The sequence below is a fragment of the Camelina sativa genome, chromosome 6 (assembly GCF_030686135.1).
Source record: "Camelina sativa cultivar CO46 ecotype springtype chromosome 6, ASM3068613v1".
Classification (NCBI taxonomy): domain Eukaryota; kingdom Viridiplantae; phylum Streptophyta; class Magnoliopsida; order Brassicales; family Brassicaceae; genus Camelina; species Camelina sativa.
In genome coordinates, this window is record NC_141885.1 from 28,059,887 (window position 1) to 28,081,932 (window position 22,046).

At 34.9% G+C, this 22,046-nt stretch overlaps 4 protein-coding genes, 1 long non-coding RNA gene and 1 other non-coding gene across 7 annotated transcripts; 4 read left to right on the forward strand and 2 right to left on the reverse strand.

Annotated features, from left to right (window-relative positions):
• Window positions 1–630: 630 nt before the first annotated feature.
• On the reverse strand, window positions 631–3,526 carry LOC147943061 (uncharacterized). Its single transcript, XR_015559010.1, has 3 exons — window positions 3,339–3,526; window positions 2,776–2,860; window positions 631–887 (listed from the first exon to the last, which is right to left on the reverse strand). It is a non-coding gene; the product is annotated as an uncharacterized LOC147943061 (long non-coding RNA).
• LOC109133391 (uncharacterized) lies at window positions 1,678–2,487 on the forward strand. The gene is made up of 2 exons (XM_019246457.2): window positions 1,678–1,780; window positions 1,877–2,487. The coding sequence occupies exons 1-2, from the start codon at window positions 1,678–1,680 to the stop codon at window positions 2,452–2,454; spliced, it is 681 nt and encodes a 226-aa protein (XP_019102002.2). The 3' UTR covers window positions 2,455–2,487.
• Window positions 3,527–5,289: 1,763 nt separating the features above from the next.
• On the reverse strand, window positions 5,290–5,362 carry TRNAE-CUC (transfer RNA glutamic acid (anticodon CUC)). Its single transcript has one exon. It is a non-coding gene; the product is annotated as a tRNA-Glu (tRNA).
• Window positions 5,363–8,022: 2,660 nt separating this feature from the next.
• LOC104793641 (uncharacterized) lies at window positions 8,023–9,827 on the forward strand. Its single transcript, XM_010520039.3, has one exon. The coding sequence runs from the start codon at window positions 8,054–8,056 to the stop codon at window positions 9,470–9,472; it is 1,419 nt and encodes a 472-aa protein (XP_010518341.2). The 5' UTR covers window positions 8,023–8,053; the 3' UTR covers window positions 9,473–9,827.
• A 1,686-nt stretch (window positions 9,828–11,513) lies between these two features.
• Window positions 11,514–13,537, forward strand: LOC104793642 (protein TILLER ANGLE CONTROL 1-like). Of its 2 annotated transcripts, none has more exons than XM_010520040.3 (6): window positions 11,514–11,575; window positions 11,691–11,736; window positions 11,972–12,297; window positions 12,535–12,852; window positions 13,085–13,220; window positions 13,298–13,537. In XM_010520040.3, exons 1-6 carry the CDS (start codon window positions 11,570–11,572, stop codon window positions 13,309–13,311), a joined length of 846 nt encoding a protein of 281 aa, XP_010518342.1. In that variant the 5' UTR covers window positions 11,514–11,569; the 3' UTR covers window positions 13,312–13,537. The 2 variants fall into 2 exon arrangements, with proteins under 2 accessions (XP_010518342.1, XP_010518343.1); XM_010520041.3 differs by having other exon boundaries at window positions 11,517–11,575; window positions 11,978–12,297.
• Window positions 13,538–13,839: 302 nt separating this feature from the next.
• LOC104793643 (cytochrome B5) lies at window positions 13,840–14,869 on the forward strand. Its single transcript, XM_010520042.3, has 4 exons — window positions 13,840–13,913; window positions 14,051–14,161; window positions 14,253–14,319; window positions 14,403–14,869. The coding sequence occupies exons 1-4, from the start codon at window positions 13,911–13,913 to the stop codon at window positions 14,663–14,665; spliced, it is 444 nt and encodes a 147-aa protein (XP_010518344.2). The 5' UTR covers window positions 13,840–13,910; the 3' UTR covers window positions 14,666–14,869.
• Window positions 14,870–22,046: the final 7,177 nt, after the last annotated feature.

Sequence of the window (22,046 nt, forward strand, 5' to 3'; positions counted from 1 at the left end):
TCATTTCGCACCCATGATCAGCCTAATACAAAGGGGTTTTAGCCGACCAAAACACCGTCTTTTAAAGGGGACTCGTATTTGGACAATATCACAATTATTTGACTACAGTTACAGGACAAGTGTGTTGTTCATGAATTAAGACAAGTGTGGCCTTTTTTAGGATTGCATGTGTTGGGTGTTTGTTATTTGGTTCAAGAATTCAACATTTTATATTTTTTCGTGACATAAAAAAAACAAAAACCCATTTCAGCATTTCATTTAAAAACGTGAAGGTATGAAAGTCTTTATTTTTGTTTGGTTAAAGCATTCATGATGATTTTTTTTGCTTAATTTTGGTATTTTTGATTGATTCTAAATATCATGCAAAGTTAAATATGTTTCATTTTATAACTAACTTACAAATGAGTTACTATTTAAATGACACGTGAACTTAAATATAATTTTCCATTCTTGTAATCTGCAGTCTCGTCAAACAAGAATAGCTTACCGAATTATACATGCATTTTCCCTTTTTAAAAACATAATTTTTAATGTTTGTTCTGATTATTAATATAAATTAAATAATTGACAAAAAAACATAATATAAATGTTTTGTTGTACAACTATTGGTGTAGGCGGACATAAGAGGACTTTGAATGTTTTAGGCTTTTAACATAGAAAATTTCAAATTTAGCCATACCCATACACGGTGGTCCAATATTAACAATAATTACATTCAATGGAAGTAATGACTCTTTTTCTCTTTTTTCTTTATTAAACGCTGTATATTTCGTTTTTTTATCAGTTTTGAGTCTTTTGATCAGCTTTTTCTTTACATTTTCTGCACAATCGATTGCCTGTAAAGTTGTACCAGCTGAACGTCATCGGTGTGTGCATTCATCATGATCCTATGACCAAATTATACATATTTTAAGTTAAAACTGATCAACCTGCTGGTTAATAGATCTGATCTAAACCAAACCTATAAAACCTTACAATTTTTTTTTTTTAAAACTGCAATAAACTAACCGCACGTATAGAGCGTTGTTTGTTAAGAAATTTTAAGCTTAGTCCAAGTTGGAAAAAAAAATAAAAAATGCATTTTGGGTCGGTTTAGCATATTTTGAATGTGTGTATAATCAATAATTTCCCTTTTAATAAAACGGAAATACAGGACCTAGTTTTTATAGACTTTATATTATTAATAAATAGTTGGTAATATATTCCGCATATAGGTTATAAATTATACACTAATTCCAAAAACTAAATATTAATAAACAGTTATACCTTCACAACTACATATAACTTTCATAACTAATAAAATATTTCACCAAATGGTTAACAAGATTTATCTTCCACCAAACGGTTTATCTTAAATATTCCAAAATATATACTTCAAAATATTTGATTAACAAATCAAATCGTCTTTTATCATGTCGTTACCTAAAATCTCTAAACTCAATATTCTAATTGTATATTTCCCACGAATTTATTCCCACAAATTTATTAATAACCAAAGGTATTTAGAAAGTTAAGCCAAAGTATAATAATATGAATCAAAAAAGGAATAAAATCTTAATAATTTAACAATATCATACGAAATCTCCGATATCGTATTCTTTAACTAAGAAAAAAAATCCTCAAAAAAATCTTACTTTGTATATAAGTAATGCTAATCGACTTTCATTACATATATTCATGAATGAAGAGGATCCAACATTTTTTCACGGAATAGCTATTTTATGTCCAACAAATGAGGATGTCAACTCAGACAATGAACGAATGCTATCAATGTTGAATGGTAAGTGTTCCTACAGTTATTTAGTAAGTATATTCTACAATCTAAATTGAAACAGTCATGTATAAGTTGAAAAAATTTTGTGTGATTTATATGTAGGTGATGAAAGAGTATATTTAAGCTCAGATAGTATTGATCCTTCCGACAAGAGTTCTACAAATAATCCAGTTTACTATCCAGATTTTTTGAATGGTATAAAAGTTTCTGGGTTGCCTAACCATTGTTTGCGACTAAAAATAGGTTGTCCGCTAATATTGATTAGGAACATTGACCCATCTAAAGGGCTATGCAACGGAACAAGGCTACAGATCACTCAAATGGCAGATCATGTGATTGAAGCTAGGGTTATTACAGGTAATAGAGTTGGAAAGATAGTTCTTATTCCTAGGATGCTAATCACGCCATCAGATGCCATATTGCCATTTAAAATGAGGCGTAGGCAATTTCCTTTAGCTGCGGCTTTTGCTATGACTATCAACAAGAGTCAAGGGCAGACACTACAACGTGTGGGAATTTTTCTACCTAGACCAGTTTTCTTACATGGTCAATTGTATGTCGCCATGTCTAGAGTTCAAAGTAAAACTGGTTTGAAGATTCTCATTACCGACATAGAAGGACAACCACATCAAACAACAAAGAATGTTGTTTTTAAAGAAGTCTTCCAAAATCTTTACTAGAAAAAAAGATCAACAAATTCCACTACTTGATATTAAAAGGTAACAGTTTTATTAATAGTTCATGTCTTTTATGATTTTTATGATTTTACTAATTATGTTACATATAACTTTCGTATACAGAAGGCTTTTATACTAGCTCAGGAGTGATTGTAATTTTGAAGCAAAGATATTGTTTCTCATACAATAAATTTTATAAAACAACTCTTTATTTTCTCATTATTTTTCGATTTAAATTAGCAACTCTGTTTAAACATTTCTCCATTATTTTCTACATAATTATTATATAATAAACAAAAAAATTGGATCATTTCAAGTACTAACCTCTTTATCGAAGAAGAAAAACGGGTTATCTATGAACTCTGTCTTAATGTCTGATCATTCTGATTGACTTGATTACCATCAAAACCTGCAGAGGAAAATATCAAATGATATCAATTTCTATATCAACACTATTTTCCTCATCCATAGTGTCGTAATTGATAAACCAACTTATGAAGAAACTAAAACTATAGATTCTAAATAAAAAAGCTAGAATACTTATCTTCTACCTAGAAGAATATATGTAGATTCCATTTACTCCTAAAGCATTGTTTTCATACGATATTAACTATTTCCATGGATGTTCATCAGAAAGCGCAGTATATACAAACTTGTAGAATATACAAAATCGTGTTAGTACAAATAAATGATATAAAAATTAAGAAACGCCAATACATATAGCTTTTTGAGAAAACGACGATCCGGATTCTACAGTTTAAAAAACAGAGTTTTCGATTATACAAAAAATCGAAGTAACAATTGGATCATCTAACGGATTAGTGATTTATAAATTAGAATACATAAATGATAGGAGAAGATAGGAAAAGCAATTTGAATTTGCTTACCGACGGCGAAGAATATAATCTTAGAGCATCATCCCACACCTGACCTCACCCACCTTCAACAATCGGAAAAGAATAAGATCCAATAAATTGATCGAATCAACCATGCGTATTTGAAAACTGAAACACAAACGCCTTCTGGTTTTCCAGATAAATCGGTGGGTGATGGTTTGTCCAAAAAATTCCCGATTTCTGTCTTTTCGAAAAAGTTTTAAAGGATAAGATACTTTCCTTTTTTTTCTAATCAGATCATTGTTTTAAAAACATTAGTAACCCATAGGCTTTTCTAAACAAGATAGATCCAAATTTGATTATTATACATAGATTTTTATTTTTTTTAATAACCAACATATGGCCCATTATAAAATCTAAATATTGAAAAGATCCATATATATTCATTTCGGACCAATATTCATATTTAAAAACTTACAATACACATGTTATAAAAAAAACTAATACAACAACAAAAAAAACCATTTTTAATAAACTAAAATTCAAAATTAATAATATAAAACGTACATAATATGTTAACATTCCACAAGTTATATTTACCACATATATTTATTGTATTAGTTGCATCCAAATATTATTATAAACAATTACATGTATAATATATAGGTGATAATAACATTTTTTCCAACCCGTGCTGTAGCACGGGTCTAAATCTAGTTCAATATATTATGTACAATGACTTCATTAGTATTTTTTTCTTTTGGACATATAAGCCGATTAAATCATGAGTTTGTTAGCAAATTAGTACATTTTGGAAACTTAATTAGGAAACTAATACATGCACTATTTAAAATTGGAAAATAGGGTGTTGTGTAATAGAGAGTTTGTGAGATAGGGAGAAATGATGGGGCATAAGTTTGGTGAGAAAATTACAAAAATGGGTATGTGTATGGATAAAAAGTAAAGTTTTTTTTTTTCCCTCCAATCATAATTATTAAAATAAATGTTAATATAATCTATTTTTAGAAAACTTCTTAGATACAAAAAAAATACATTTTTTATCTTTTCAATATAATATGAATTTTATTTAATAATTTTTAAATATATTATATAAATTTTTTGTATCCGTACACCTTAGTATGTGTACAGATGTCTATACACATTATTATGTGTACAAACATTTATACACATTATTAACTTTATAGATATAATTTGCATAAAAACATTGTAGTACAAGCATATGTACAGACATTTGAAACCCTAAGAATTAAACAAATTTCATCTGTACACTTAATAATGTGTACAAACATTTGTACACATAATATAATAGTGTGTACAAACAGTTGTACACTTAATAGTGTTAATAGACATCTGTACAATTAATTAGGTGTACGAATCTAAAATTTGTAAAAAATATATAATATTATCAAATAAAATCACCAAACAAAATGCATATCCAATTATAAAGAAAAAATATATAATTTTTTATTTCTATAAAAATTTAGATTTTTTTTTAAATTAGTCAGCATTTTTATTTTTAAATTATATGGAATATATAATAAAAAAGAAAATAAATAAAAGAAAAATAAAAATAAAAAACTAAATGATATGTATTGTAAATATTAAATGTTGATGAGGGTTGAAAAATCTTGTGAATAATATAAAACAGTAAAAATTATAGAATTTGCTAATTGTAAATTATGTTCTATTTTGCCAAATATCTCTTAAATCATTCCATGTGTTTGAGAATTTTGTCATTCGAGAACAAGCCTAACAAACGTGTTTCAAACGACGACGGAGTATAGTCGAGTATAGTCTTTCTTTGACGCTGACTTAAATAAATAGCATATCAATAATATAGAGAAAAGGATAATATGAAAGAATGGCAATTAAACCGATTGAGTGAGGGGTTTTCCCGGTTCCCCCTGTGATGGAGATATTCTTGGTTTTTTACATAACCAGACTGAACCAGAATCCGGTTTTGTTAATAAAACAACAAAAACTCCGTCGCCGGGACTCGAACCCGGGTCTCTCGGGTGAGAGCCGAGTATCCTAACCAGCTAGACTACGACGGATTTTGTTAACTATGTTACACGTAATGTTTATAATATAATGTGAAATGTTATAAGACTTTCATTAGTTACTAAAATTAGTATTTTTGCATCAGTGAATCAGATTGTTAGAAAGGGACACAGTAGGATGTTGAAGCGAATTCAAAAGATACTTTTTTATATAAAAATGTATGTATATCTTGATATTCTAATATAAAATGCATTATTTGGTTTTGGTTATTACTTGTAGTAACACTTAATATAATTAATTGACGAAAAGATGAACATCTCTCTTAATATAAGAAGTTATGAAGTTTGTAATAATTCTTGAAGCTCTTTTTTAATATGTTGGTATGGTACTAAATATATAATATATGTATATATAATGTATCTATGAGGAAATGCAAAATATATGTAGGTGATACAAAAATGTAAAATTGAAAGAAAAAGAAAAAAAGAGAGAGGCTTAGATGATATTAAGATATCCCACATAGAAAGAATAGAGATTTGTGGAGCAATATATATAGTACATGGGTCTCTCCACTCATTGTTAATTGGTTTTTAGTTAGACCCCATGTTTACTAATATGGTATCAGAGTCCATGGTAAATTTCTCTCGATTGTGGGTTTACCCGTGGATGTTCAGTCCCATAAACTTCATGGTTCAGATATCCAGCGATGAGCGTCAGGGGGGGGGGTGTATTAAGATATCCCACATCAAGAGAATAGAGATTTGTGGGACAATATATATAGTGCATAGTCTCTCCACTCATTGCTAATTGGTTTTGAGTTGGACCCCATGTTTACTAATACATAGAAGGATCTAGAAGATCTTTATGATCAAAGAAGATATTATAAATATATTATAGAGATTTGTGTATATCTTATATGATTCTATTAGTTAGATAATTATGTTAATTCATTCCCTATATATAAATGTGTATCTCTATGTACAATTATTGTCATGAGAGTCAATATACTATTTCCTAAACACTAAGGTGTTCTTCTCTCATCATATCTTTATATGATATCAAAGCAGAATTGCTCCCGAGTTTGATCGTTAGATCAAACTCGTTTTTTTTTAATTATTAAGCCAGGTGCTTCCAGATTCAAGTTCATCATGAACCTCTGAATCTAAGCTATCGAGCTTCTCCTTATTCAGATCTGTCATCATAGATCTCTGACTTTAAGCCAAGTGCTTCATCTTTTTATTTTTCTTTATTTTGTTTTTAAAGGAAAAAAAATGTTTTTATCATTCAAGCTTCTTATGAGCCTCTGAATCAAGCCATAATGATTCTTTAAATTATTAAAAAAAAACCATCTTATTTTCCAGGTTAAAGTCATCCATGTTTCTTCATTTTATTTGTTACGTTTCAATTCAGTTAAAAAAAAAAACAAAACTGCTTTTATCGTTTTTCTCAAGCTATTCTATTTCATTTTCTTAAAAAGAAAAAAAATTATCTCGTTCCTTATATTTTATATTTTCTTTCACTTTAAAAAAAAATCAAATCTCCTTCTCAAACAATCATCACCGGATCAGGTCAACAACTCTATCAATCTCAAGCCGTTATTTCCGCTTCGCTTCATCACCTCTTAAGCTTGAGGAGGTGTATAAAAAATCCTTATGATCAAAGAATATGTTAAAAATATATTATAGAGTTTTCTGTATATCTTATATGATTCTACTAATTAGATAATTATGTTAATTCATTCCCTATATAAATGTGTATGTTTATGTACAGAATCAATATACTATTTCCAAAACAGTAACGTGTTCTTCTCTCATCGTATCTTTACTGATGCTACCCCTTTTGATGCCCAGTAAGCAACCGATAATACACTTCGAACCATTGTATATTTTTTAAATTATCATATATATAAAATAAATATATTTGGTTTTGTTCTTCTGAAAGGAAAGAATTAGTGGCTCATACCTCAGAGTAGTGTGATCAATACATTTATATTATATGGAAAAGAAAAGCCGACGAAGATGCTTTAGCAGAGAGATACTTACTTTTTTACTGCTTACTAGTATTCGATGTTTGGTTTCTCAAGTTTCCCTTTCGATGTATTTTAATAATCCTTGAATAAAAAGCAAGTTGTCCAACAATCAAACCTGAATGAAACAATATCAACCGTTCGTATGCAAAGGTTAGTTAGCACATCGAGTTAGTACTTAGTAGTAGTCAAATCGAGAAAGAAAAAAAGAGAGGAGAATCTAGGAATAATTTGTGTCTCAAATTAGTGGAGAAACACTACTCGTCTTAATTTAGTGTTTAACTGTTAACGGCCGGGTATTCTTTCAAAAACAAACAAATATACTAATAATAAAAAAAAGGTAAACGAAATGTAAAAAAATGATGCTAGAAGTTGAAACTAAAGCAATCAAATAATATAATGACAATATACCTATCCCATTCGTCATGTTTTGTTGGTAGAACAAATTTCAAATATATATATATAGACTAAAAAAACATTACATATGCATGCATGGCTTTTCTGCTAGTAGATTGATGTAAAGATGTTGTTCTGCCGATTTTTACGTATCGGTGACTAGATGCAGAGTGTTTTTCACAGACATAACAACGAATTTAGAATCTAGATATATTTTTTTATCAACGGTGATAGATAAGTTATAGGCAAAAGCTTGAAAGTGGCTCTTAACGATTGATACCAGTCGTAAAATGTGGTTTTTGCAAGCTGGAAATCTCATTGCATGGATCTGATACCTTTCTTCTCCATTTTCACTTTTTTCCTTTTCATGTTTCTCGTGAAGTGCTTCAATTTTCTTCTACACACTTGTATATTATTTTTATCTATATATAAGCTTTGGTTACATATCTCAATCGGTCCATTGTGTTTTGCCACACTAATCTTACTACATTTAGAAAACATAATGTCTAACGTTCGTCCATGGTTCCGTCTCTCTAGCATCGCTAGGCCTACATCACAAGGCTCTAGCGATCCACCTCCACCTCAACCCCGACAAACCCCTCGCCGTCCGGTCATAGTCAGACCACCGCCAAGACAACAGTCACCTCCACGTCAGCGACAACCTCCTTCACCTCCACGTCAGCAGCAGCAGCAACCTCTTTCCCCTCCACGTCAGCAGCAACAGCCTCTTACCCCTCCACGTCAGAAGGCTCCGTCACCTTCACCTCCTCATCAAGAGCGGTCCCCATATCATTCACCTCCTAGCCGCCACATGTCGCCGCCGACCCCACCAAAGGCTGCGATGCCACCGCCGCCACCAACTCGGTTGTCATACACGCCGCCACCATCTCCCAAGGAGGTTCAAGAAGCCTTACCACAGCCAAAACCAAAATCACCACCGAGTCCAGCTCATTTAAGTCACTCTACAACGTCTGAGTCAGTGAAAACTCGGTCTGTAACATCTGATTCAGAGAACCATCGGAAAGCACCATCACCAAGAGTACTCTCTCCCTACTCTCTTCCACCTTCTCAGTTACATTCCGAACGCGAAACCACTCAGAAAAACATTCTCACTGCAGAGAAAACAAGTCAGCTCCATGAACCAAATCAGTATAACCATAACCATAACCACAACAACAACCACAACCACAACCACAACCACAACCAGAACTATAACCATAACCATAACCAAAACCAAAACCATAACCAAAACCATAACCATAACCATAGCTATCAAGGCAGCAACCCCAGGAAGATGCATCGTCAACCATCTCCGTCCGATTCTGAGAGCATAATGGGCACACGCGTCATCACCATTGCAGGTGAAAACAAAGGTGCTGTAATGGAGATCCTACGATCTCCTCCAAGCAACAAAACCGGAGGTTCAGGAACACATTCCTCTAGGGTTTTTCATGGCACTGGAGAGAAAGGACGACGACTTAAAAGCAGCAGCAGCAGTAGTAGCAGCGACGAAGGAGAAGGAAAGAAGAAAACGACGAAGAACCCTAACAATGGGAATAGTAACCTCCCGATGAAAGCTTTTATGAACAGTAACGTGCAGATGATAAACAACTCCATTGTTTACAACTCGACGGCATCTCATCACGATCCCGGCGTTCATCTTAAAATCTCCCGGAAACCTGGCTCCGGCAATGGTTTCCACGTCAACGATTACGGTAATAACGGCGGATACACCGACTGAGCGAAAAGGAGAATTAAAATATCTCACCTTGGGTATCCTCCGAATATTATTTTTAAAAACAACAAAAAAAGGAAAAAAACAAAAACAAAAAAAAAAACTAAAGGTTTTGGGTTTAAATTTGCAATAAATTAAATTTTATAAAAAAAATAAAGAAAAAAGAATAAAGAAAAACATGAGTGGATTGACTGGATTCTGATTCTTTTATGAGCTTTAGAACCCTCTCACTCATTTGAAGGCTTTTGATTCGTTTTTTAAAAAACGGACTCTTCTTTACTTGTAAGTTGTAACGCCCCTTTGTTTCTTCTCTGTGACGTGATCAGTGAAAATTATGAAATGTTTCATCCTATTATTCCTATACAGGAAGCCTCGTATTATTCTGAAGGACCGATCCTTACTGTATAGGCCCATTTCATATTTTTGGAAATCGGGGTAGTGATGTTGATTACATATTCCAAAAGAAAAGATAACCAAACCTTGTTGTGCATGTCAGTTACTTCTACTCAAATGACTATTTGGTTCGTGTGTCCGTTATGATGACATAACCGGAAGTCCATGTTTCGATAAACCCCTTAACCTCTCATTTACTTATTTTATCCTACAAAATATCCTCAACCAAAATGTATATGCTTTTTTTTTTGTAATGTAAAATTTATTCATTACACAATCTTTGTAGTGGGGAAACTAATATAACTGAGAATTTTAATGAATAGATAGAACTTGGGGGAGTTGAAAAGTCAGAGAGGGATCCTATATGCTCATCTAGCTATTACGTTTCTATGACACCAACAACAGAAAGATATTTCTAACGTACTCTTAATATCCTATGTCCTCTAAGTTTTTTATTTTAGCAATTACTGAAAGTAAACATAGCTAGGTTTTCATTTTTTGTTTGGATCTTTTCACTCAATTTAGTTTATGTGAATTTTTAAATTTCTTCAAGAGCAAAACATCACTATCTAATAAAGATACATGAGTATTTAGTGTAAAACTGTATACTATATGATAATTTCGAAAGCTTATGTAATTCCACTATATATAGTTGTCATATAATTAGGCAAAAGATAACAAAAGTTTGAGAACAAGAAGCAACTGACAAAGAGAAAAGAGTGTGAAGTGTCCAAATCCTAACAGTATGTGTGGGGTATTAATTGTGTGCTCTGCAAAAGCTTGGAGGGTAGTTTGCATGTGCATGCATTATGCAACAGTCCTCCTAATCTATTCTGTCTTTGAGGATTCAATAGGTATCCGACGACCTTTCGATTAGCGAACTAATTAGAGAAGTTAAATTGTTCACAAATTATAATTCCGTGAATTAATATATATTTTGGCACTTGATCCATTACAAGTGGGAACTAACTGATTGGCGATGTAATTTGGAATGTTCAATGTAATTTGCTTTCAAGAGAATGTTTTTAATTTTGAAGATAAACCTTACTAAAACTTTTGAAAGCTAGCTAGAGTTTGAAACTTTGAATACATTATTGTTGATAGATAGTGAAGGAACGATCCGCGACGACATTCCGCGACATTTATCTTATAATTAATGACCACAGTGACTAAATTGCTTCCATTATATTTGGAACTTCCTGGATGAGGGAATCCAAAGCTGCTACTGATCCAATATTTTTCTAAAAAAATTGATTGAAACCAAACCTATGGCTCCAATTCAACGAACTTTACCTTCGATGTCTAATCCAATGGTACAGTACTACTGAAAGCAACAGAAGTCTACCAACAAAATTACAAGAAATAATGAACCACGGAAAGATGTAGGCAACATTGCAAATGATTAAAATTATTAGGTCAAACTTTGATTATAAAATAAGTAATGGGGTCAAAAAGTTAATTTCTTAATAATCTAGGGAGGGGACAAGGAATAGTGTGACGACCAGATAAGCACAACATCACTGACATGTGGCACCAACTTATTGGCATTGCCTCCCAAAAGCCAGACCTAACTAACACTCTCTCTCTCTCTCATTGACACGTGTCAGAAGTTGAAAGACTTCTATTTAGTGTGTGTCTTCTTATTTCTCATTTCACATTATTATTTTGTTTGTGAGATTCACTCTTTCTACTGATAAAGAAGAATAAACTATGACGGTACGTAAATGTTGCTGATTTCTTTCGATCGTATGATATTTTTTGCTTTGATTTTTTTTTTTAGATAGCTCGGAATTCTAATGAAATCTTTATTGTTTTCTGAAATTTTCCGAAGATCTTTAACTGGGTGCAAAGAAAGCTGCACCAAAATGTCATCAAAGGTTAGCTTAATTTGTTTTTTTAGATAAATAAGTATTTGCTTTATTAAAATATTGTGCTTAACTGAATAGTAGTTTTACTTTTTATAGTCATATTCATATACGATCATGTGATTCCCTGTAATTAATATATAGTTTTATGTATTAAACGTATCCTTGTTAAAAATAGCATACATTTTGTCTACCCTATATTTAAATCGATACTTGTATACTGTATATGTTTTCCATGTGGTGAAAGAAATAGACGGTGTGACGAAAAACGAGAAGAATAAGAAAAGTGAAGGAACAAGTGAGATAGAGAAGAACACGAAAGCTATATTGGATCAAGTTGGCTTAGTGGATGCTTTTGATAATTGGTTCGATGGAGTTCTCACCATCGGTACATTTGGTTTCGACACCTTGAACTTTAAGGAAGAAGATGAAAAATACGATGATGAATGTGGGAGTGTGGATCTCGACTATGTCGTAAACGATGGTAGCATCATCAAGAACGTCGATCAGGAAGTGGATCCTCTTATCTCCGATGACAATAAGTTTTATGATCATCATGAAGATGTAACTGAGGTACGTACGTAGTACAGATAAATTATATTGCTTACATTCTTATCCTCGAGTCCCTTTACCAATAGGAATTGGATTACGTAGACATGCATGTCTCAATTGTTTGTGTGTGTTTACGTACGTTTTTGTAGAGAAAAGATACATACCATTACACCTTCTTAAGATTGATTTCCTTGAGCTAATGAAAAAAAAAAAGATTGATTTCCTCGAGATTTATGGTATTACTTATAATCTGTACAGCTATTGGATACTGATCACTTTGGCTCGATCAAAACCACTGAAACGCCAGTTGTAGAGGTGGCGGTCGAAGCCGAGATAGTCCCAGAGAAGAAGAGGACAACACTTGCGGAGCTATTCATGGAGGACCGAGACAAAGACGATGACCAGGGGCAAGGCAAGAAATCCAAGAACCCTAATCTTGTGGACGAGGAGGTTAAATATCCTAAACAAAACGGCTCAAAGCTAAGTAGGAAGTTCTCCCTTGTTAAAAAGAAGCTGGTCATGTCAAAGTCCAAAGATAAAGAAAAAGATTCGCCTCCAATCAAGAGAATGCATCAGGTAATTAATTTTATTTTTAATACATTTGACGACGATATAGTATATGAACATGTTACATGTGCCTCTATAATTCCAGCGAAATGACGTCACGTCAGGCTCTACATAGTGTTGCATGTCTGTTATAATTTAATTTGCATCACTTTTGTTGCTTCATAAGTGAACTCATGTATGGGTAAACTATTCATTCAATTAGCACAAGTATAACATCATACATGTGTATATATTACTGTAGATGATAAAGAGAATGATGAAGAAGAAGATCCATCCAGATATAGATGCGACTAAGGGTTTTAAGAAAGATGTTCCTCCATACAAGCCAACTCAAAAATGTGAAGCTCTCGAGTCACGTTATCTTCTTAACATTAAAGGTCCGTCTTCTTCAATATTGTTTCATATTAGGTGTTCGATATGATTATCACTTTACTCGCTCTGCTTTGTGGAACAGATTGCATGGCCTAGAAGGCTTAGAGAGATGTCGTACAAGAGCAATCGTCATTGGATCCATTGGTTTCTATATTACACTATATTATATATGTGATTACGTTTTTTGTTGTTTCAGAATGTGTTGGTGTTGTTAAGATTGTTAAGTAGTATGTTACAAACAATTACTAAGTTGCTATTATTTGTTCAGTTTCAATATGCGTATTTTGTTTTTATAATTATATATGTCATGTGTTTTTCTTTAGTCCGATCTCTATCAGTGCATCGTTCTCAAAAGTTTTTCTGTTTAAATAAAACCGTTGATTGTGAAATCTGTGTCAAAATTTCGTATTTCGTATTTCTCATGCTTGGTTAGTTAGGGTTTTTCAAATTTTCATTATGCTAATTGGTCAATGTAAGTATCTTGACTAATACTAAAAATCAAAGTATCGAAATCAGAAAAGCCTTTTAGCGTTGGGCCGAATAATGAGAAAAGTAGTTCAAAAATATGCTTGACTTTTTTGTTTCTTTCTAAAACGTGAAAAGAGCTTCACCAACCTGAGGTTGCTGACCAATTTGGAGGCATCTCAGCTACCAATTTAACATACAAACTCCATATTCTTCACGTTTTACTGACTATGGTAGGTAACTTTTTTTACTCTTTTCTCTTCTTTCACTTTGGAGAATATTAAAAAACTTCAACCACAAAAAAAAACGATGTAACTGGTCAAATATAAATTGTTATTTGAAAGTCTATATATAAATTTCTCTGTTTCAGGTTAACAATTCCTTTGGAAGAGCTAAAAATCAAATGGCGAATCTTATTTCGTTTCATGACGTATGTAAACATAAGTGCAAGAACGATTGTTGGATTCTCATCCATGGAAAGGTCCCTTCATTATTCTTATTTATTTTTTTTTTTTAACACTCTCTCTAATCAAAATTAAATGACTCTACTCTGTTTCTAATGAAACCCGCAGGTCTATGACATCAGTACCTTCATGGACGAACATCCCGGCGGTGATAATGTTCTCCTCGCCGTCACCGGTACGTACAATAATTACGAGTTGGTTACTTGGTTTAATAATCGTTTGATCGCTCTTTAATGTATCGGTTTGTAATATATAAAGGAAAAGACGCGTCGACCGACTTCGAAGATGTGAATCATAGCGATGACGCCAAGGAGCAGATGAAGAAGTATTGTATCGGTGACGTTGACCAGTCAACGGTTCCGGTGACGAAGAAGTATATTCCGCCGTGGGAGAAGAAGGAGGAGTCTACGACGACGGAAACAACTAAAGAAGAACCTGGAAACAAGCTGCTCGTTTACTTGATTCCTCTCTTTATTCTCGGCGTTGCCTTTGCTCTCAAATTCTACAACAACAACAAGTAAACCAAGAGAAAACCAAAACGATCGATTCACAAAGTTTCTTAATTACTGTTCTTGGTTTTTTTGTGTGTTCGTCGTAATAACGGGCTTCTTATGTGAAGATTTGGCCTATGATTATTAAGAATTTGATTATATTATTGTCTTATTTATGTGTTATTGGGCCCATACCAATAGGCCCTTGTTGATATATGCAAGTTTCTTATACCATTAATTTTGTTACTGTCATTTGTAACCACAAAACTAATGGGACTACTAAGACTTCTAGAGAGTAAGATAGGAAGCAGCTCATAAAGAGCAGACCTAATAGACAATCTAATCATCTGGTGAGTGACGTATTATGTGGCAGAGCTGAAACAGAGCTTAGTTGAAGAGGAAAAGTTCAACCAGAAGTTATAACTTGACAATCTAATCATAATTAATGTCCATATATATATGTATGATTAATGTTGGTTATGGGCAATTGAAAGTATGAAAAGTCTAAACTTTGATAAGATTGTTTTCGCTTATGAGGATTTGGCTTTTATGGGAGCTGTTCAAAGACTTCCAGCTTGGCCTTCTTTCAAGTTTCAGTCACGCTCTGTAGGTAATGCCCTGGGAAGTTTTTTGCAGTGAAAAATGTCGTTAGAAGAAAGAAGCTCTAACCTTGTCGCTCATATAATCGCTAAGAGTGTTACAAGAGAGGATCGCTGTCAATCTTATGTAGCAATCGGGTATCCCTTTTGGCTTCATAACCTTTTTGTCTCTGATTGTGCTTCTATTCGTTTATAGAGCTCTTCAGGGTGGCTATTTTGATTGCCCGTGCTTCTTTTTGGTATGCTGGTTAGTGGATGCTTTTGTAAAGATAAAACAGCTAACATCCTTTCTAATATATATTATTCAGTGAAACAAAAAATATATGTATGATTTCTTCTTCTTAGCATCTCGTATCTACGGGCACACATTATGATTATTCGTCTTGTTATAAATTCAATTCTTAATTAGATGAAGAATAAACTACTTGCTTGCTTATGTTTGTCTTCGAACATATTATAAAATTTCACACTTAAAAGTTATTTGAAAATTAAAAACATTTTGTTTAGTTTCTTTAGTTACGAAGTTTAAATCATTTTATTTTAAAACATTGTTTTGCAAAAAAAAAAAAAAAAAAATCAAATAACTTTCAAGTATTAAATTTATATTATGTGAAAACAAATTGAACTTATAACAACACCTACTTTGTTAAAAGAGATAGAGAGTGTCGGCGAATCGCTGGTTCCCTGAATATCGTGTTTCCGGCCAAATTTCTACTTCAACCAAGGCTGAAAATGGTTCCCATCGTCCACCACCTTTCCCTCCTGATCCCCCTGATCAAAACCCACTTGCTTCCCTTTCAGATTTCTCCCCTTTATTTCCTAATCCCCTCTCCCCCTCTTACTCCTCTCCTACTCAAACTGATTGCATTGATCTTGGCTAGCTCCGGTAGACTACTCACCGGAGGGGAAACCTCGCATATCTATCCCTGATTCAGTCTTTCATGAGGGTGCTGCAATTCACAAAGACTTCATCATTGGTATGTTTAAAGGCAGACTACCATCTTTTAAGCAAATTCAGAGTGTTCTTATCCATATGTGGGGCAGATGCCAAAGATTGGAAATCCACCTGAATCATTCAAACAACTTAATGTTAGTTCGACTACCAAACGAGTACATACGTACAAAGGTATTGGAGAAGAAAATGTGGTACATTGGTGAATGTATGTTCTTGGTGACTCAGTGGGATTCCTCTGGAGGTGACAAGCCTGACTTGAATTCAATCCCCATCTGGGCTCATCTTAAAGGTATGCCTTTCGATCTGATGCACAAAAAAGGTATTAGTCTAGTGGCGGGACTGGTTGGCGAGCCAAAAGAAATGGATGAGTTCACCAGGAATCTTGTCAGTTTAACTGAAGCACATGTAAAAGTAGAACGCAATCTGACAGAGCCTCTACCTTCAAGTGTTGAGGTTGTTCGTGAGAATGGTGAAGTCATCACGATAGCTGTTGAGTACCCGTGGATCCCACCAACTTGTACTCAATGCAATGAAATTGGGCATGTTGTCAGGTACTGCCCTACTCCAACTACTCCTTGGGTCCCAGCCTCAAGTAAACCTGTAACACCAATCAAGAAGAAGTCAGTGTCACAAAACCCTCTTCCAAATAATGAACATGTAAAGGAGCGGAGTACGTTAGCACTTGAGCAAGCTTCCTCTTCATTTTCTGGTCATTCAGACTCTCCTCTGGGAACAAAAGCCACCAATCAAAAAGCACCAACCAACCCCCACCATACTCCGGTAAACAAACTTCAACAAAAAACACCTCCTGCTCAAGTAGACGGCTGTTTGGCCCCCTCTCTTGTTATCTCAAACCCTTTTTCAAGTTTTAGTTGCCAATCAACCTTTCCCTTACCCAATAAATCTTCCCCTGACCCATCAACCTTTGTTAGCCCAACCCAACACTTCATTACCACACCCATATCTTCCCCCTTCCCCCCTAATCTGGCCCCCAAACCACAACCCTCCCCTAACTCTTCACCAAACTCTGCACCCCCGTCTGATATGGATATTGAAGTAGTAGCCCCTACTATGACTAACTCAAGAAACTTGGAGACTCCCCCTTTCGGAGAGAATCCCATTTGTCCTTAATCCCCTCTACTTCCATGTATATACAACCATTTTTTTGGAATGTTCGAGGGTTTAATGACTCGGATAAGCATCGGCCTTTTGCTAACTGGTTGTTTATTAACAAGCCTCTTTTTGGTGCCATACTAGAAACCCATATAAAAGAACCAAACTTGAACCGTGTCATGAATCTTACCTGTCCAGGCTGGCAGTTTACATCGAACCACAACTCCGACGCTGATGGCAGGATAATTCTAATCTGGAGATCCCCTGCCTCAGTAATTGTTCTTCATCAGACCCCCTACATGATCACCAGTGAAGTCACAATTCAAGGGGGTCACAGATTCATCTTTACAGCAATTTATGCACCTAATGAAAGTGATACACGCACTGACCTTTGGTGTGAAATCATTGATCTCCAGCAGCGGTTGCAGTTAGACACACTACCCTGGATGGTAGGAGGAGATTTCAACCAAATTATCCATCCTGAGGAGCACTTAAATGCAAGTGTCAACCATTTAACCTCACGAATGGCAGAGCTGCGGGACTGTCTCCTACAGCTTGAGTTGTTTGATGTGCTTTATCAGGGTCCTCTCTTCACCTGGTCAAACAAAAACCCGTTAAACCCTATCGCCAAAAAGCTAGATAGACTACTAGTAAACAACCCTTGGATTTCTGCTTACCCAAACACTGTAGCCTCCTCCCTTGCTCCTGATTTCTCAGATCACACACCGTGTCTCCTAAATCTTGATGCAACTCTCCCCTCCTCTAGTACCAAACCATTCAAGTTTTTCAACTTTCTTACCACCCACCCGCTTTTCATCCAAATGATGGAGACCAATTGGATTCTGGCTGGAAACACAAATCAACGGGATATATGTTTGTCAACACTCAGTGCTAAACAGAAAACACTAACAAAAGAGCTAAAAACACTTTCGCGAGAGAACTTTTCAGATATTCAAAACAGAGTGAGAGAGACTCATTTGTTGCTTCAAACTGTGCAGGTACAAGCTATATCAAATCCGACGCCGGCTATTTACCAAGAAGAGAAAGACCTACACACCAAATGGAATTTTCTCAGGAGAGTAAAAGAAGCATATTTCAGACAAAGATCTCGTATTAATTGGCTTAAAGAGGGAGACTTGAATACAACTTACTTTCATCGCATCACTAGGATTCGTAAAGCTTTTAATGCCATCAGATCTTTCTCTATGTCCTCGGGAGCTATCATTGATGATCCGGTGGAAATGAGTAGACTGGCTATCAGTCACTTCGAATCTCTCCTTGGTCCAACTTACATGCATTCCCTCTCCACTGGCCCTTCATGGATTCAAAGAATTATAACTTACTGTTGTCCCTCTAAATTAAAACTCTCAATGGTAAGGTTACCTACTGTTGATGAAATCACAAAGATAATGTTTAAGCTAAATGCCAATAAGGCACCAGGGCCAGATGGATTTACCTCTGCTTTCTACAAAGCCGCTTGGGGGTTTCTCGGATTGGAAGTCACTACAAGCATTCTGAAGTTCTTTCAAACATCTTTCCTGCCTTCAGCGACCAATGCCACAACCCTAGCATTGATTCCAAAGTTCCTTGGAGCCTCTGTTATCTCAGATTTTCGACCAATATCTTGCCTGAATACTTTGTACAAGGTTATCTCCAAGCTCTTGGTTGTAAGACTTAAGCCTGTCCTCCCTGCTTTGGTCCAACGAAATCAAACTACGTTTATCAAAGGAAGATTATTAGTTGAGAATACTTTTCTTGCAGCGGAACTAGTGAATGGCTATCATCGAGACAAAGGACCCAAGCGGATAACGATAAAGGTTGATATTGCAAAAGCATTTGATATTATCCGATGGGAGTTGTTGCCTAAAGGGAATTGAAGTTCCTGAACTCTACCTTCAGTGGCTACGAGCATGTATATGTACTCCCTCCTTCTCTGTTGGATTCAATGGGCGAGTGCATGGCTATTTCAAAAGTAGAAGAGGACTCAGGTAGGGTGACCCGCTATCGCCTTATCTCTTTGTCATTGCTCTTAACTGTCTTTCAGCCATGCTGGATAAAGCTGCAGAAGAGGGAAAATTAAAATATCACTATAAGTGTGGTGACCTGAAGCTTACTCACTTATGTTTTGCAGACGATTTGCTAATATTTGTTGATGGGTCACTAGACTCGGTTAAAACGGTCCTCACCATCCTAAAGGACTTTGAAGCCGTCTCTGGTCTGGCCATTAGTCTCCCAAAAACAAGTTTCTTCTCTTCCGGGTTATCTCAACTTGAAGTAGATCATATCAAACACGAAACAGGGATTACTAATGGACAACTACCGATCCGCTACTTAGGCATACCTCTATGTACAAAAAAGCTTATCCTAGTGGATTGTGCTCCACTTATTCAGAAAGTCAAGAGAAGTTTAAATGCCTGGTCAACGAAGTCTCTCTCTTTTGCGGGAAGGTTACAACTCCTAAATACTGTCATAGCTGGTTTGACGAACTTATGGTCTTCAGCTTTCCTCCTGCCAAAGAAATGTATAGACACATTAAACTATTTAACAGGTGCTTTCCTGTGGAAAGGAAGCACAGAGGGTCATCACTCGGCTCGAGTGGCTTGGAAAACTATCACTCATGACAAATCACAAGGAGGACTTGGTATCAGAGATTTGCGGAACTGGAATACAGGTCAGAGATTTGCGGAAGCGGTATGATCAAACTTATCTGGCTTTTATTCTTCAGGTCAGGTTCAGTTTGGGTGGCTTGGTTTAAATCGGCTGTCCTTTCGAACGATCTCAGCAACTTCTGGACTCGAAAGCCAAGTAACAAGTTCTCCTAGCTAACAAACAAGCTCTTAAAACTTCGGGAAGAGGTCGACCCCTGGATAAAGATGAAGGTGGGAAATGGTACCAGGTGTAGGTTCTGGAGTGATCATTGGTGTAATCTTGGACAGATGTCGACTTATCTGAGCAATGAGGGACCTCTTGGAATTCCGCAAAGATCAACCATTGCTGACCTATGGTGTCAAGGCTCCTGGAGGGTACAACCTGCACGATCCGAAAAACAGGTCAACTATCACATTGAGTTAACTACCTTGCAGCTAACAGATGAAGAGGACAAGTATGTCTGGTGGCTAAGTGATTAATTGCGAGATGGTCGATCAACAGGGAATATTTACACCGCCCTAAAGGAAACTTTACCAACTGTGGCATGGTATAAGATAGTTTGGTTCACTAAAGGAATTCCAAAACATAGATTCCTCACCTGGCTTTTTGTGTTGAACAGATGTCCAACTCGGGACAGACTTCGATCTTGGGGCCTATCGGTAGATCCTTCATGTTTGTTGTGTGGTTCGGCTGAGGAGAGTCGTGACCATCTATTCTTCGACTGTCTGTTCAGCTGGACCATCTGGAATCTCATATCCAATCGGTGCTCCTTTTCCCCTGTCCGTTCTTGGTCCGACTGTCTCCAACGACTCATCAACTTCCAAGGAACCCGTGATGCAAAGATCCTCCTCCTCACTGCCTGGCAAGCTACGATCTACCACATCTGGACAGAAAGGAATCACCGCCTCCATCGAAGCAGCTGCAAGTCTACTGACCTCATTGTCAAACAGATTGACTCCCTTCTGCGAAACAGAGCACTAAGCTTCCGCGACTCCAACTCGATCTTGTCTTCCAACATGCTACAACTTTGGCTGGCAGGATCTTAGTTTTTAAAGAGTAAAACCCTAATCGCCGCTGGCTTCTCCCTATCTCCTGCACGATCTTCTCTCTCTACCAATCATTGATGGTGCGTGAAGTGGTTTGAATTGGTTTCTACTGCCTAACCGTTTTTCTGGTTCGGATTCAACTACTCGGTTCAAATCTGGTTCTACTTAAACTATGGGTTTAGTTTGGTTTAGTTATAATTCTAATTTTCTTATCTAATTGGGTTTTCAATATTGGGTTTCGGACCTGTAAAACTTTTGTTTCATGCTTTAAATTTGAATGCCTTTTAACAAAAAAAAAAAAACTTATAACAACACCACACTGATGTCTAGCTCGGTTTGTCAAAAAGTTATTTGATATTTGTTTGATTTAGTTCCAAAATTAAAAGCTTTATTTAAAACATTATTTTGCAAAAGAAAATCAAAATAACATTTAAATGTCAAATTTATTGTACCTAAAAACATGTTGAACCTATAACACCAAACTGACAGACCAAAAGAAAATCGTTCGGACCGGATGCCTAATTATCAACATTTTTCAAATTTAACACTAACACTTACAAGTTATTTTGACTATTAAAAACCTTTTTTGTTTAATTAAAAGTCTTAAGTTACAAAATCAAAATATTTTTTTTAAACATTATTTTTAAACATGTTGAACCTACAACACCAAACTGACGGACCATAGGAAAACCGTTTGGACTGGATGCCTAATTATTAACGTTTTTAAAATTTAACACTAGTTATTTTGACTATTAAAAACCTTTTTTGTTTAGTTAAACAGAATCAAAAGATTTTTTTTAAAACATATTTTTCAAAAGAAAAAAATCAAATAACTCTTAAGTGTCATATTTATATTAAGTGAAAACATGTTGAACTTATAACACCAAACTGACGGACCAAATGATTTCCTTTGGACTGGATGCCTAAGCTTGGTTTGTAATCAACGTTTTTAAAATTTAACACTTAAAAATTTATTTGAATATTTTAAACATTTAATTAAAAACATTATTTTGTAAAAAAAGAAAAATCAAATAACTCTTAAGTGTTAA

What these genes read in the sequence shown, in the direction of transcription:
- LOC104793641 (XM_010520039.3), top strand. Translation starts at nt 8,054, where the DNA reads ATGGATCTGATACCTTTCTTCTCCATTTTCACTTTTTTCCTTTTCATG.
- LOC109133391 (XM_019246457.2), top strand. Translation starts at nt 1,678, where the DNA reads ATGAATGAAGAGGATCCAACATTTTTTCACGGAATAGCTATTTTATGT. An exon ending in AATGCTATCAATGTTGAATG is followed by an intron (nt 1,781 to 1,876) that starts GTAAGTGTTCCT and finishes ATTTATATGTAG; the next exon opens with GTGATGAAAGAGTATATTTA.
- LOC104793642 (XM_010520040.3), top strand. An exon ending in GCACCAAAATGTCATCAAAG is followed by an intron (nt 11,737 to 11,971) that starts GTTAGCTTAATT and finishes ATGTGGTGAAAG; the next exon opens with AAATAGACGGTGTGACGAAA. An exon ending in CAATCAAGAGAATGCATCAG is followed by an intron (nt 12,853 to 13,084) that starts GTAATTAATTTT and finishes ATATTACTGTAG; the next exon opens with ATGATAAAGAGAATGATGAA.
- LOC104793643 (XM_010520042.3), top strand. An exon ending in GGATTCTCATCCATGGAAAG is followed by an intron (nt 14,162 to 14,252) that starts GTCCCTTCATTA and finishes TGAAACCCGCAG; the next exon opens with GTCTATGACATCAGTACCTT. An exon ending in TGTTCTCCTCGCCGTCACCG is followed by an intron (nt 14,320 to 14,402) that starts GTACGTACAATA and finishes TAATATATAAAG; the next exon opens with GAAAAGACGCGTCGACCGAC.